This window comes from Passer domesticus, chromosome 12, assembly GCF_036417665.1.
Source record: "Passer domesticus isolate bPasDom1 chromosome 12, bPasDom1.hap1, whole genome shotgun sequence".
Taxonomy (NCBI): domain Eukaryota; kingdom Metazoa; phylum Chordata; class Aves; order Passeriformes; family Passeridae; genus Passer; species Passer domesticus.
Genome location: NC_087485.1, coordinates 2,915,097 through 2,929,902, shown reverse-complemented (window position 1 = coordinate 2,929,902; position 14,806 = coordinate 2,915,097). Strand labels below are relative to the sequence as shown.

The following is a 14,806-nucleotide window of genomic DNA, read 5'->3' as shown; positions in this document are numbered from 1 at the left end:
TCTGCTCTTTCAGGTGGCATGTTTTTTATGCAATAGACAACTGAACTAAACATTCTTCTTTTTTTTTTGTCAATTTTGTTTGCTTAGAACTGATGTTATCTGTTCTAAATACAATCTTATAGATTGGGAGATAGCTTGGCAGTAGAAGGATGTGGATTTTGTTTGCAGTTCTGCCATCTCCTCTGCTCTTGTACCTATGTCATGTTATTTTATCTTTTAGTCCTGTAGTGAACAGCTCAAATTCTTTCAGTTTATAGCAGAGCCCCTCACATTTATTATAAAAATAAATAACTCAACTGGTACACAATTGCTATATTTACTTGCAATTTGTGTTTTGTCTTGTATACACCTAATTTTTCAAGTTTAAAGTATATGAGCTCCAATATAAACAGTTCTTATTTAGGTTTTTAAATAACAGGTCAGGATTCCTGGAAAAGCTCCCTTTGTTGCTCTTGGTTTCATAACTGGGACAGACTAATGTGCAGTGGTTTCTAAGTTTTAAACTTGGGTTTTGAAAGCAGGAAAGAGTAGGAATTATGTTATGTAAGGCTGTTATCTCGTAGATTTTGGAAGTGTTAAATAAAACAGTGTGTTCTGAGGAGCAGAGCACATCAGTCTGTGTTTGCACTGAGGTGATTTTGTTGTAAGATAATGGATGGTGAAACTTCTGAACTGAGACTGCTGCCCTGGCTTCATCCCTCTTCAAAGCAGAAGAATGTGGGAAATACTTCATAAAACTGGTGACAAGTGATTCCAGCTAATGGCATTTTATATCTGTGTATGTATCTATGTAGTAATATAAATAAAATATCTGGATTTAGGAAAACAAACACCCAAATCAATAGGCCTTGCTTTGGAATGACAGTGATCAGTTTTGTATCAGCTTCTCCTGATCTGAATCCTGGGATCTTCAGTGGAAGAAAAACATCTGGTTTGGAATGTGAGCAGTGGGTAAATGGAGGGGAAATCATCTGCTGAAGGTTCTGGGAATCTTGTTCGTGGATTTGACTTACTGTATAATGCTGCAGCAGATATTTGTTTGATGGCCACAAGAGTTTTGTTGATGCTCAATTTACTGTTTCTCATTCTGCAGAAATACTGGAAAATGTAAGACTAATACATAAACCAGTGTCTTTGCAACCCCGAGGGCTGATCAACAAAGGAAACTGGTGCTACATCAATGCTGTATCCTTCCCTGGGAAAAAATTAATGCTCTTAAGTTGATATTTTTATATTATATCTGTCAGAGTTTTTTTGGATTGTTCTGGTAAGTATTTTATAAAAGTGTTTTGTTTTCCCAGATCCTGCTCCTGTGGTTAAAATGTTGAAGTGTAGCAGCCAGAAATCCAGGGGATTTTGGATCATTGAACCTGGTGTGCAGGGTTCCCCTGCAGTCCTGTTTGTTACCTGTGTCAGAATATTTCAGAACTGTGACTTCTGCCTGAAACCCTTGTGATTTCTAGCAGTGTTTCCCCATGACTCTGTCCATCCATTTAAATGGTTATTTCTCTTTTGCACTTGAAGTAACTGTTCTCACACTTGGGCTTTGTTTTGCAGTTTTAAGTGCAACATTTGGGTTTGTGCTGAGCAGGTTGTCACTGTTGTCTCATCTGTGTAAGGTAGCATTTAATTTAAATTAATCCTGCTACAATCTTACATATGGAAGATGAGCTTACTCTTAATGAATTGGATTTGTATTTCCCTGCAAAAATAACTTTTACCCTGAGAAGCAGAAAGCGCCTCCCCTAATAAAAATATTAATAATTAATAAAAATTGTCTCCCATGTCAGCAAGGTGACACTTGGGATGCTTCTGCTGGTACTGCTAGTGAAAAATGTTCACACCAATTTCAAGACAGATCATGGCAGGTCCTGATAAACTTATTTCTAGGCCAATGATTGTGCTTTAAATTAAGATTTTATTGTATATAACCAGTTCTGTACTCATTTGGTTATATACACTGTATGTCTTAGCTCCCATTTTTTTCATCTTGGAGTTTTACATTGGAATTTATGACTCAGTTTTTGCACACTGTTGGGATCAAATCTCTCTTCAGCTGTTGAGATCAATGCCTTATTTTGTCATTTCCCTTTCCCTCCAGTTTTTAAGTGCATTTCTTCTGTTCACTGCTCTCACCAAGCTGTGATGTTTTTAGAGTATTATTCTTCCAGCGTACTCTGGAGTTTCCAGGTTGCTCCTGCCCCTTTGCAGTGCAGAATATCTCACATCTCAGCGGGTTTTGCTTTGGTTGCAGGGGTGACTCAGCACCTTTAAGTTTCAGCTGGTTTCTTCCATTCTTCTCAGAAAATGTGTTCCAGGTTATCTCCTGCCAGTTGTCAAATGGTTGATTCTCTAAAGTCTTTCCTATGAAAGTTCTTTTCCTATGAAAGTTCATTTCATCCAGCTTCTGGATAAAATGTTTCCTTACCCATGAATGAAAGTTTTTGCCATGATTAAAATGTCAGTGAAATCACTGCATGTTACAAGATGCTGTTTGTTTTTTTTTTTTTTTAATACAACTTCTGTACATTATTGGTTAATATTGTGATAAAGCTTCATCCTCTTTTCCAGTTAAATTCTTGGATTGATCTACCTCATAAAAATGCAGCTCTGTTTTAAATATAGTTTTGCATATGATTGAATATTTGGTTAATACACAGATGCCACTTTCTGCAAATTTCCTTAATGCCACTGCCTAGACCCTGCAAGCCTTGGTTGCTTGCCCTCCAATGTATCATTTAATGAAGTCCATTCCAATGTATTCCAAATCGCAGAGGCCGTGCACCTCCACACCAATGCTAGACAGTTTGTAAGTAGCTTGGGAAAAAAGGAATCAAACTCTGGGATCTGGCTAAACTCATACAGAAATACCTCACAATGGCTGTTGGTAGAAGCTGATATGTGTCCAGAAGTTTTTCCTGTGTTTTTGGGTGACACTTTTGTCATGAATTTGGTGTTTTACAAGTGCTTGGATGGTCAAAGAAGATAATTCCTCTTGCTTTTGGAGTATCTGTTTTGTGTAGCATTTTATGTGCAAAAATGAACTGTGAGAGGTGCAAGGACCAGCCCGACACCTGGGCTTCACTGCAATGATCAGGTGGATTTTTATGTCTGAACTTCACCCAGATTTCTGTGATATTCTTTGATTTTGTTTTGTTTTGGCAGTCAGAATGACAATGCTCTAATTTTATTATTTGTTCTTCTAAGTGTTAAATTGCTGCTCATGTCCAGTTGCTTCCCTTCTGTTTCAGTGTTCGTTTAATGAATGAGTTCACTAATATGCCTGTACCTCCTAAAGCAAAGCAAGGTGAGTGGGAGCAGGGGCACAAAGCAGAAAATGATGGGGAGGAGCCCTTGGGGTAAAGATCTGCATGGGGAGAGGTGTTGCACCTTGGATTTTTTCCTTCTGTTTGGTGGACCAAGTGTAGAAGTGCAATAAGAACAGTTTTTGTTGAAGGTTCACTTAATTGTGAAGATGCCTTCTAAGAATGTGCCCTTTCTAAGAAAATCAGTTGATACACTCCCTGTTTTTCCTCCACTTCCTGCCTTACTTAGTTCCAGCTGTTTGTTTATCAGATTGCTCAATTCTGCTCCTTAAATCCTGAACACTCACTGATTTGGAACAAAATGGGGCCAAGCCAGGTCCCTTAAGCAGTTGGAGATTGCCTGCAGGAGTATTATCCTGGCTTCTGATTCCAGTGGGAAAACTTCAGACATATCTGATTTCTCCCAATACATATTTAGGCTCAGTGATGATTATGGAATGATTGATGCAAATAAATGATCTTAAAGGTTTCAGTTGTTTAATCTTAATTTTAAGCCTAGTCTGTTGTATTGCAAACTTGTAGAAACAAGCACATTCCTGAAACTATTCTTTATGTAACATGATAAGGAAATATCAGGAGGACTGGTTGTTCCAGTGATTTCCAAACAGCTCAGACATTTCTGTGGTTTCTTTCTGTGAAACAGATCCTACTGGCTTATGCAACTTATTTTACTTGTAGGTCATTTCCTTGTGTAGTTTTCAAGTACAGTTCTGAGGCCTTGTATTGCCATTAGGTGGAACATTTTGTCAGGCTGTTCTTAGAGTTTTTATTCTGCAGTAAGCAAAAGTGATCTGTTAGAAATGCAGATACACAGAAGGTTTAAGGATGTTTTCTTCGAGTACAAAAGGAATGCAAAAATGCAAATACCACTAAAAGTGTTCTTTTGTGATGGCTGTTGATATTCTTGTTAATCTTCTTAGAACTTTTCCTGACTGTCTGTGAGTTTATGCAGGGTGATACGTTTTAAAGCAATAAGAGTTGTGTCTTATAACTTCTGAGCTCAAGACCCCAAAATTACAATTAAACTATTAGTAAAAAAGTGCTGGACTCCAAAACTAGTGATGTGTGAAGAGACTTTTAAGGTATACTGTAAAAAAACCCCTTTTATTGCTTATTACTTACATTAATTCTCTTTCACCCTGCAGCTTTAGGTGATAAAATAGTGAGAGACATCCGACCAGGAGCTGCCTTTGAACCAACCTACATTTACAGGCTCTTGACGGTTATAAAGTCAAGTCTGTCAGAAAAGGTGGGACTTCAAATCCTTGACTTGTGCAGCTGCATTGCAGGGCACTCCTTAAAACTCTGCAAAGCCAAACCTCAGGCTCTGCTCAAATGCCACTAAAATCAGCTCAGTGAGAGCTCATGGTGATGAGGCTTGACTGTCTTGGGACCTGAATTACAGGAAAATCTTAATTACAGGTTTGGCAGTTTGATATGTCAGAATAATGGAAAAATTACTGTTGGAATGGAACATCTCTTTTTATAATGGAGTTACCAATTGATTTACATTTAAGAAATGAGCAGTTGTTCATTTTTATGAGGAATTCAGCTAAGACTGATTAAAGGTCAGGTTTAATATCAATATAAAGAAAAGATAATAATTCAAACCATCCTTTGATTTGGCCTTGGCTTGACAGCAACTTTTAATAGTGGCTGTAAAAGAAATTGGGAGAAAAAAATTCCAACTCATACATTAAAATGGAAATTGTATTGAGAAAAATGTAGAATTCTTGTAGCCATTTGTGGAGCTAATGCTGCTTAGAACACTATGGGTTTAACTGGTTAAAAAAGTTTGTCTTCTAGTAAAATTTAAACTTTATTTGACATAACTTTAGACTGAGTAGTTGCTAAATTAATAGGAGAATGCTGGATTTGTTCAGTGTCTTGAACCTTCTGTTGAAAGGAAACCATGAAAATATCAGAGAATTAATTAAAAAAAAAATTTTGTTCAGGGCAGGCAAGAGGATGCTGAAGAATACTTGGGATTTATCCTCAATGGACTACATGAAGAAATGCTGACCCTCAAGAAACTTCTCTCTCCACATAATGAAAGTTCGTGGATTTTTTTTTTTTTTTACTGCAGACAATTAATTTCAAATACTGTTTTTGTGTGGTGATTCCGTAATACAGAGTAATGCTTAGAATGGAGGTTGAGATAGGGACAGAATGCCATGTTTTAGGGGACTGGGACATAAGCAGATAATATTTTGGTAAAATCTGGATACAGTGAGTCCATTCTGTCCAGTTTATGAATGAGCTGAAGAGTTTCTGGAAAGGCCTCATGGCTCTGTCAGTACTCTGAATGACAGTAAATCACAGCCCTGGTTCTCCTAAACAACAAAACTCAATATTCACATTTTTTTGAGCCAACTGAGCATTATTTGGGGCCAACTCCAGTTCATCAGTCTTGTTTGTCATTTATAACACATGCAATGTTAGTGGTTTTTGACTCCATGGGAGTTCAAAAGTACATCAGTGTCTTTTTCACTGATCTGTAAACCAGCTCTTAAGATCTTTCTTTTTCTATCTAATACAAACCAAGATACTAAATTATATGAAAATCTTACTGACAAAGTTGGAGGAGAATTTGCTTTGAAAGAATTACTAGAATTTGTGTGCAGAGTAAAATGTCATTTTAGTTTATAGAATCTTTAGCTTGAACCCCTTTATAAATAAAATCCTGCAAGCCTTAGTCAAGTAAGAATTCAGATCACTAGTTACCCAATTTCTCTTCGGTAGGGTAAAGTTTTTGGGATATAAAGTCATACCATATTTTGTTTCTTAGCTGTGTGCAGTTTATAACCTGAATTTGGCACAGGCTGGGAAAATATTTGCTAAGCCTTGGGTTCCCTGTAAAATACCTGTGCAGAAAAGGAGTTGTATTTAATAATGGCATAATTCTGTTGCCAGAATAACACTTCACTTTCTAATTTTCTACCCCATAAATTTACTGCTAAAAATATATCAAACTTTGCTATTTACATACAGTCATCAGTGAGCTGCCTTCTGTTAATACATGGATGTGTCATGCAGGGAGCTAACCTGGAATATTCTTTTTTAAATTAAAAAAAATATTTTATTAATTAAAAAAAATGATGCATGAAAATCCTGAAAAAAATTCTTTGTATTGGGGTTTTTGTCATTTCTATTGGGTTTTTTGCCTTTCAAATCCTTTGTCTGGCTGGATGTTTTACATGTTTTTTCCCTTGGTCCCTTGAAGAAGTGTCGGTGTCCAACGGCCCCGAGGCTCAGAGTGTTCCCAAGGAGGAGGAGCAGGAGGAGCAGGGGGAAGGCAGCGAGGATGAGTGGGAGCAGGTGGGACCCCGCAACAAATCCTCGGTCACTCGCCAGGCTGACTTTGTCCAGACTCCAATCACTGATATTTTTGGTGGTCACATAAGGTACAGTACTTTTTCCTACAAGTTCTTGACTTGCAGTGGTTGAATGTTTTTAAATGTCTTAAATGAACTCACTGTTCTGAGATCCCAAGGTCTGAATTGCACATGCAAAAGGAGTTTGGAATATTTATGCTTTGAATATTGTCTTAAGAATTCCAAGGCATTTTAGAGCTGCCTAATTTTTATGACCTCTGAGGAGTCTTATCTCATGTTATAAATAAGGATACTGAGAGAGAATGAGATTCACGGAGTTGAATCTTGACAGTAAAACAATGAACTAAAACATAAAACTGTGAATTTTAGCTTATTCAGACCCTTCATGCTTCCCAGAGAAAGCTGTGTCTAATAGTAAAGAAACGTTAAAGGCAAAAGAAGTCTGGAAAAATGTAAATTGCTACAAGATGTTACTGGAATGAAAGGAATGTGGCATATCACTTCTATGCAGGTTTGATACCAGACAAAGGCAGAAAGGAGAATCTGAATATTTTTTTGAAAGGAAGCCTCCTGACTTGTTTGGAGAGATGTATAATTTAAAATGAAAGCAAAGTAAACACTTGCTAAAAACATACAGCAAAACAAAACTGCTAGACTCGAAGAATTATTTTTAAATTGGAGACAGACACTTAATTGCTGGTGTTTGACTCTCTGTGTTGCCAGATATTGAGTCTGGAAGTGTGAATAATGTGGGCTAGTGCCTTCTGCCTTGGAAATGCTCTAAAATTATTTATTCTTCTGGGTTTTGAGCCAGACAGCTGGTAAATAAAATGATATTTTCCATAGAATTTGGCAGACAGATGTTTGTAGGTATTGATGGAGTCCTGCATCAATGGTTCACATACCCAAGGTGCTGTTAATACCCCAGGTATATTTACCAGAATTTGCCACTATTGTTTAGATATCTACATTATTCCATCAGTTTTTATATTAAAAATACTGAGAAGATAGCAGTTTTCTGTAGAAGTCCACAAAAAATTATATAAAGCACTGGTAACACTGGAAAAAGGGAAAACCTTTCACAGAGCAGCAGATCCACAGGATCCAATCCAACATCTGGCACCACATCCACTTTATTTATCCTTCACACCAGGGCACAACTCACCACAGAAACAGCATCTCCTGGGATGTTGGAAAACTTCATCCTCAGGGGTGGAGATAGGAAGGACTGAATATAAAACTGCCAGTAGAATTCCACTAAATGAAAGCTCCAGAAACTGGAAAAATCCAATGGGAAAAGCAGTGAGGAAAAGATGATTTAAATTGGCATCTTTGGGCTGAGGAAGCTTCAGGCTTGGGAGTTTTTACGCTGTCCTTGAGAGGGTTGAGTCTATTAAATGTCTATTTAGGCTTAATTACTTAAAAACCCCAGCCTATAAAGCCTTTCTAAGCAACATCAAGCTTAAGTGGGAAAGTGCAAAGTTTTCCTGGGAATTCTTGCAGTGCTTGAGTAATTTTTCATTGAAAATGATGCATTTTCCCATGTCCATCTGAGATTTGTAATTATTCTAATTAGGGGAATGGTTACAGAGAAATCATAGCTCAGTGAAGGCTTTGCTGTCAAATCAATTTCTGCATATCTTGTGAAGAAAATATCCTGCAGAGGTGTTACAATATAATTTCTGGTTTTTAAAACAAAGGTGCTGCAAAGGTTCATGCATTCTCTCCCTCTAAAGGATATATATTTGCCAGTATTAAGCTGCACTGGCTTTGTGTTGGTGCTTCAGGGCTTTGCCTGAGTAAAAAAGAGCTCTTTTATTATCCTGAGCATTAAAATTAATCTGAATATTAACATTTCCTACCTGACCTGGAAATATTCCAGTATGGCCAAATGGGTCAGAGCTGTGTTAATTATAATTCTGCTTTCAATATGTAACAACAGAATAATTGATATACATGGACAAAGTCTGGATACAGAAAATAATGGAAAGAAAATGAATGGCCAGTCCTCAGTGGAGCATAGTTTATATTTTCTATGGCAAGATTTAAGCAAACATTGAAAATCACTATAAAATTGGTCTTAGAGAAGTGACTGAAAAAATGGTGTATTTTTATTGGAGAATCTGGAATCAGCTGTGTTTTTTACAGTAGAACACAAATAAACACTGGCACTTTGCACTTGTGAAGAGCTGATGGAAAATTAAACTAAAAAAAAGAGCCAGGAGGTGAATTTTTTTTAAATGCTTATCAAAATTTTCAGTCTTTCTTTAAACTTTGGATCCAATAACTTTGCATAAATAATTCAGTTACAATCCCATTGAAAATACTCAGATGGAAATCATTTAAATTGGGGTAAGTTGTTAAAACTTTATGTTTAACCTTTATATTTGTATGTGTTGCCTTGAATTAAATATAAATTGAGTTACTTAAGCGAGTTGTTCTTCCTTGGAGGTTCTGTCTGGTTAAAAACCACTCTTTATTTCATTTTGATTTCTTTTTTTCTCCACAGATCTGTTGTTTACCAGCAGAGCTCCAAGGAGTCTGCCACGCTGCAGCTTTTCTTCACCCTGCAGCTGGACATCCAGTCGGACAAGATCCGCACCGTGCAGGATGCCTTGGAAAGCTTGGTGGCAAGGGAGTCTGTGCAGGGCTACACCACAAAAACCAAGCAAGAGGTGTGTTCTGCTCACCCCTTCTTCACAGCCAGCTGCTAAACTTTGTATTTAAAAGGGTTTTCATGGAGCTCTGGCTTTACAGAGTTGTTGGAGCACGCTTTAACAAAAGAGGTACAAATCTTTTCAGAGTGTCCTGGAGCAGTGGGATGTCAGCTCTAAAACAAAGCCAGGCCTGTAAATAGTTGGAGTTTGATTAATGGAATCATTTGTTTGGGATATTAAGGGAGAATATACTATTCCCCATATTAATATTATAGTATATATATTATAATATATAGTATATATAAAATAATATATATTATATTATAATATATATAATATATATTACTATATAGATTATATATATATAGTAATATTAGCATTACTATTAATAATGTAACTATTAATAGGCTGACCTGTGGTAAAGATACATAATGTTATGTTCAATATCATAATTTACCAATTCCAGGGGATTGCCAGATCCTGTTAGTAAAGGAGCAGTCCTTCAGAGTACATACTTTATATTTTACTTGTAATGCATTATAGTAATAACTGCAGTAGAAAAGTACTTACAGCGAGGAAAAACATGCCTTTGGTTTGGCAGTGTGAGAACTTGTGATGGAGGATAATAATTAAATTTCCCTCACTGAGGCCTTGCCTTTTTTCCTGTGGTGGGCACTAAAGGCATCTCTGGTGTGCAGGATTATCACCTGGGCACTGTTGGTAACTCTGGAATTGTAGATGTTCCTCTGGCATTTATGTCTGTAAGGTTTCAAAATCCTCCAAGTGAGAACAGGATTAGATAAAGAAAGGTTTATTTCCCTTGGAAAGCTAAAGATGAGTAGCAGAAATTTGTTTACCTTGAATATTGAGAGCATATATTTCTCCAGTTGTTTGCCATGTGAAGAAAACATTTGCAAGCTGATTATGATTTACCTCAAAGATCTTGTTTTGCTTGCCATTCTTTTCTTTGTTTTTTTCCTGCAAATGCTTTAAAATTTTTGACTGACAGCCCAGTGCTAGGTTGGAAGAAATGAGTTAGGTGCTTCATGATATTTCAGAATTTGGATGGAAATACAGGCACCCACAGTGTCTTCCAAATCTTTTTTCAAAAGAAATTCAAATTGAAATAGTTGGTTTTTGTATTAAAATTGTAGTGAAATCAAGCCATGTATTGCAAAATAATATGCTCATGGTTACCAGTAAAGAGATTTTTCTCGATTAAAAAATGGCAAAAAACCTTAAGCAGTTATTTTGAGAAATATTTCATTTCTAGGAAGGCAAAACATTTTTGTTCTACGATTCTGAGCTTGGCTTCTGGTTTCCAGGCAGAAATTTTGTGGATTGTTTGGTTATAATTATATAAAAATCAACATTTAGTAAAGAAAACTTTGGTCATAACTCACATGTTCGACTTCTCCTTTGAAATACTGAGTTCTCCTTTGAAATAATGTTAGGATTGAAGATCCAGTGGGCTTTAAGTCACAAATGAGCGTTTATCATAAATTAATACTGCAATAATAAAAAATCTGGAGGGTTTGCTGCTAGTGTATTTAAAATTCAATACTTAAATTTAAAATTATTATTAATTTTAATACTTAAAATTAAATGCTCTCAGGTGGAGATCAGTAGAAGACTCACCTTAGAAAAGCTGCCCCCTGTTCTTGTTTTACACCTCAAACGCTTCGTGTATGAGAAGACTGGAGGATGCCAGAAGCTGATCAAGAATATTGAGTACACTGTTGATCTGGAAATCAGCAAAGGTAAAAGATTTAGGAACACAATTCCCCTCTCCTCATGGGAAAGAGCATGTTGTATTTCCTACGAGTGTCTGTGGTTTAATTTTCTCCCACACAAGATTTTGTCCTCATCGTTGTATGAAAGTTTGGTCACTTGGGTGAATATTTTGTGGGGATTTTTTTAGGATGCAAGATCTTAAAGTCTTTGGCACTTCCTAGGCAATGGATTGGCCAAATGAGGACTTCTTGTGGATTTATAGAGTAAGGATATAGGCAGCTGAGGGCAAATATGGGAAGTGATCCCCTTGGATCTGTGTCCCTGTCTGTTCAAGACTGTTGCCAGTATTGGACATTTTTACCAGAAATTTAATTCAGAAGTGTCAGATTATTTAATTAATGAGTAGCAGGTGGAAGGAAACTGGTGTTTTATTGATAATGCAGCCTGAAGGTAGACAATCCATAGTGCAGAGGTTAAACAAGGATCCTTTATTTAACAAGTATCCTAGGAGATACTGACTTGAAATAGTGTGAGATTGGAAACTGTCCAGCATCTGAAGCTTGCCAAAAGAATGTCTTTTGTTTTGAGCTGACAAATGGACTATTAGCCAGCCAGTAACTCAAATAGGAATAAATAAAATCAGTGTATACTCATATCTCAACTGAGATCTGGCAGGCATTGCCCTTTTGTTTTACTTAATATTTTATTTTGCAATTGTCTTTTAGGAATGTAAGCATGACTTGGAATCTGAAATTGAGTCTGTCATTCATTGACAAATTCAAAATGATAATTGATGTTGTCATTCTGAAAGCAGGAATGAAAGGGGAAAATGGAATAGTCTGATCTTTTACTATGTCTTTTTTTCCTCTCATTTTTGGTGGTATTTTTAAACCTTCCTTAAACCACAATGTTCAGCAAACCTGCAAATTCACTCCCTTGATTAACAGTTATTAGAACCAAGATCCATTCTTTAAATGCTGCAGAAGAAATTTCAATTAAATGTTCTCCCTTGTGATAGTGTTGATTTCTCTGAAAAATAATTGATCCTCTTGATATGGAATTTCTAATATGTGGCTGTTTTTCCTCCTCCAGAGCTACTATCTCCTGGTGTGAAAAGTAAAATTTCAAAAGGCCAAAGAACCTACCGGCTCTTTGCAGGTATTTTATCTGTGTGGTCCCTCTATTGCAAGTGCAGACTCTGCATATGGAATTACAGAAACACTGGGGCACATTAAGTGTTTTCTTTTAAATTGCCCTGAAGTATCTCGTGGGTGTGAAATTCTTGTGTTTAGTGGGGTTTGTTTAGAACTGGGAGATTTGGTGTGGTGGAGAAGCACTGATTTGGACGTGGGGTGGGAGTGCCAGGCCAAGGGGAATGACTTAGCAGTGCCAGAGGGCAGGGTTAGGTGGCATATTGGAAAAAATCCTTCCCTGTGAGCATGGGGGGCTGCCTGCCATAAGGATGGTGTGGGACACAGGGACCTAAAGCACCTCCTTGGTTTTACAGCCAAATCCCAGGGCACTGTCCCAGTTTCCTTCACTTTTTCCAGATCTAAACATGAATTGAGCCATACAAAGCGAAGATGTTCATCCCACCCCTGCCTCTGGATGTCATCCCATTGGGATTGACATGGGCCTTGACTGCAGGCAGCTGGAAAATCCCATTTTCCATTTCCCCATGGGCAAACCAGTCCCTGTCACCATCAGAAATACCACCAGGGGGGGGGATATCTGGGATGAAGATTTGTCTCCTAGGACACATGGAGACTTGGGGAGACCCTGGCACAGATTCCCAGAGAAGCTGAAAGTGTCCAAGGCCGGATTGGACAGAGCTTGGACAACCTGGGACAGTGCCAGGTGTCCTATGGCAGAGGGTGGGGTGGGATGAGCTTTAAGATCCTTTACAATCCCAGACCATTCCATGATTCTGTGTCTGTCCCACCTATGGATGTGTGCAGATTGAGCTGTATAGATTAGAGAGCTCCGTGCTCCCTTGACTTTGAGCTGGGGGTGTCCCAAGGCAGCGCACGAACCTCCCACCCCAAATCCAGCAAAACCCTTAAACCCCGAGTCCTCCCATCCCAGCAGCACCGTGGCTGCCCTCTCCATGTCCCACTGACCCCCCGCGTGTCCCCACAGTTGTGTACCACCACGGCAACAGCGCGACGGGCGGGCACTACACGACGGACGTGTTCCAGATCGGGCTGAACGGGTGGCTGCGCATCGACGACCAGGCCGTCAGGGTCATCCACCACTCGCAGGTGGTCAAGGCGGCCCTGGAGCGCACAGCCTACCTCCTGTACTACCGCCAGGTGGACCTGCTGTGACCCCGCCCCGCCCCGTAGAACGCCAACATCACTAACTTTTTTTCCTGTAAATGCTCTTCTGAGTGAATTTTTTTTTTGTTTTGTTTTTTTTTTTTCATTTTTTTTTCCTCCTCCTTTTTATTAATTTTTTTTTTTGTCCCCTTGCAACTGTGGGATGGAGTGGTAAAGGAAGCTGTCGTTTGTGCACAACATAGTTTGTGTTGAGTTTTGACTTTGCAGAATGAAGTGGCTCGGTTGGAAGCCTCGTGAATCACACAAAAAAAAAAATATTAAAAAGAAATAAAGTTCATCCGAGTTAATGCTGAATCCTAAGATAATAAAAAAGGGGATTTGCGTTGAATTCCCACTTTCTAATTGCGTAGTAGAAGAAAACCCTGCACCAGCAACAGAACTTGTAGATTTCTGTGAAAATGTTTTATCTTTACTTCAGTAAAAAAAGAAAAAAAAATTAAAAAAAAAATAAAAAGCTCTCTCTGCTTCCCCAATAGTTTTTTGATAAGTGGTAAAATATGAGCCGATGTGTATGAGATGGAAATGGTCCTTTGTGCTTCAAAACATGTACAAACTGCAGAGTTGCTGGTTCCTGATAGGAAGACACATTTTAATAATTGTGCGATGAGAAACTGCTTAAGTACACATTGCAGATCAAATATTTGGAGTTGAGATGTTAGTCTATATAGATGGGTGATTGTAACTTTATTGCTATTAAGAAATTTCAAACTGCATTTATGCTTCTGTGTACATGAAATTAAGAAAATGGGCAAAATAATTAAGATTGATATTTCTTTAAGTCTGCTTTGTTTAATTTTGCTGTCTGCTCTCCTATAATGTTGAGTTCCTAATTGTACACAGTTTAGTGATACCTAGAAGTATAAAGTTGTCGCCCATCAATAAAAGTCACAAAGTTGGTTTAAGGTGTGTGTGTGTGGGTTTTGTTTTTCCTCAGGTGTGAATCCTGCCCTTGGAAACTCCAGAGGTTTCTGTGTAGCACTTCTCAAGGTGTAGGGAGCCTTCCCTAAATCACGTGGAGATGGTTTTTCTTTGCTTTTACAACTTTCTGAAACTTCAGAAGTGTTCCTGTTTTGCATTCAGGTGGAACTGAACATGGGAGGGGAGAGGTGAAGGGATGTGGTGGTCCCAGGGCTGAGCACTGAGCAGCCAGGAGAGGGGATGGAATTCCTTCTGTGTCCTAGAAACTCCTGCACTGTTGTTTCTGCAGCAGATGATGTTTTGTTTGTCTTTTTTTCAGCCAGCTGACATTACCCTGGAGAACTTCTGGTAAAAATATTTCCTTGATCAGCTTCCTGATGCTTTCTCTAAAAACTCCTATAGATTATTTAATTCTTTGCTGATAGTGGTGTTATGTCCTTATTCCATCATGGGATGGTGGAAGCTCCCTGGCTTGTCCTGACTCTCCTGCCCAGAGC

The 14,806-nt window shown here is 38.1% G+C and overlaps 1 protein-coding gene across 1 annotated transcript in view; it reads left to right on the top strand.

The window, feature by feature from the left end:
• The window catches only part of USP10 (ubiquitin specific peptidase 10), a 45,891-nt gene extending 31,598 nt beyond the window's left edge, over positions 1–14,293 (top strand). The window contains exons 5-14 of the mRNA XM_064386318.1: positions 1,094–1,185; positions 2,700–2,809; positions 3,252–3,307; positions 4,472–4,575; positions 5,282–5,381; positions 6,550–6,730; positions 9,171–9,336; positions 10,934–11,078; positions 12,145–12,210; positions 13,192–14,293. Coding sequence (XP_064242388.1) covers positions 1,094–1,185; positions 2,700–2,809; positions 3,252–3,307; positions 4,472–4,575; positions 5,282–5,381; positions 6,550–6,730; positions 9,171–9,336; positions 10,934–11,078; positions 12,145–12,210; positions 13,192–13,379 — 1,208 coding nt within the window. The 3' untranslated portion in view covers positions 13,380–14,293. The remainder of the gene's footprint in view (positions 1–1,093; positions 1,186–2,699; positions 2,810–3,251; positions 3,308–4,471; positions 4,576–5,281; positions 5,382–6,549; positions 6,731–9,170; positions 9,337–10,933; positions 11,079–12,144; positions 12,211–13,191) is intronic.
• Positions 14,294–14,806: the final 513 nt, after the last annotated feature.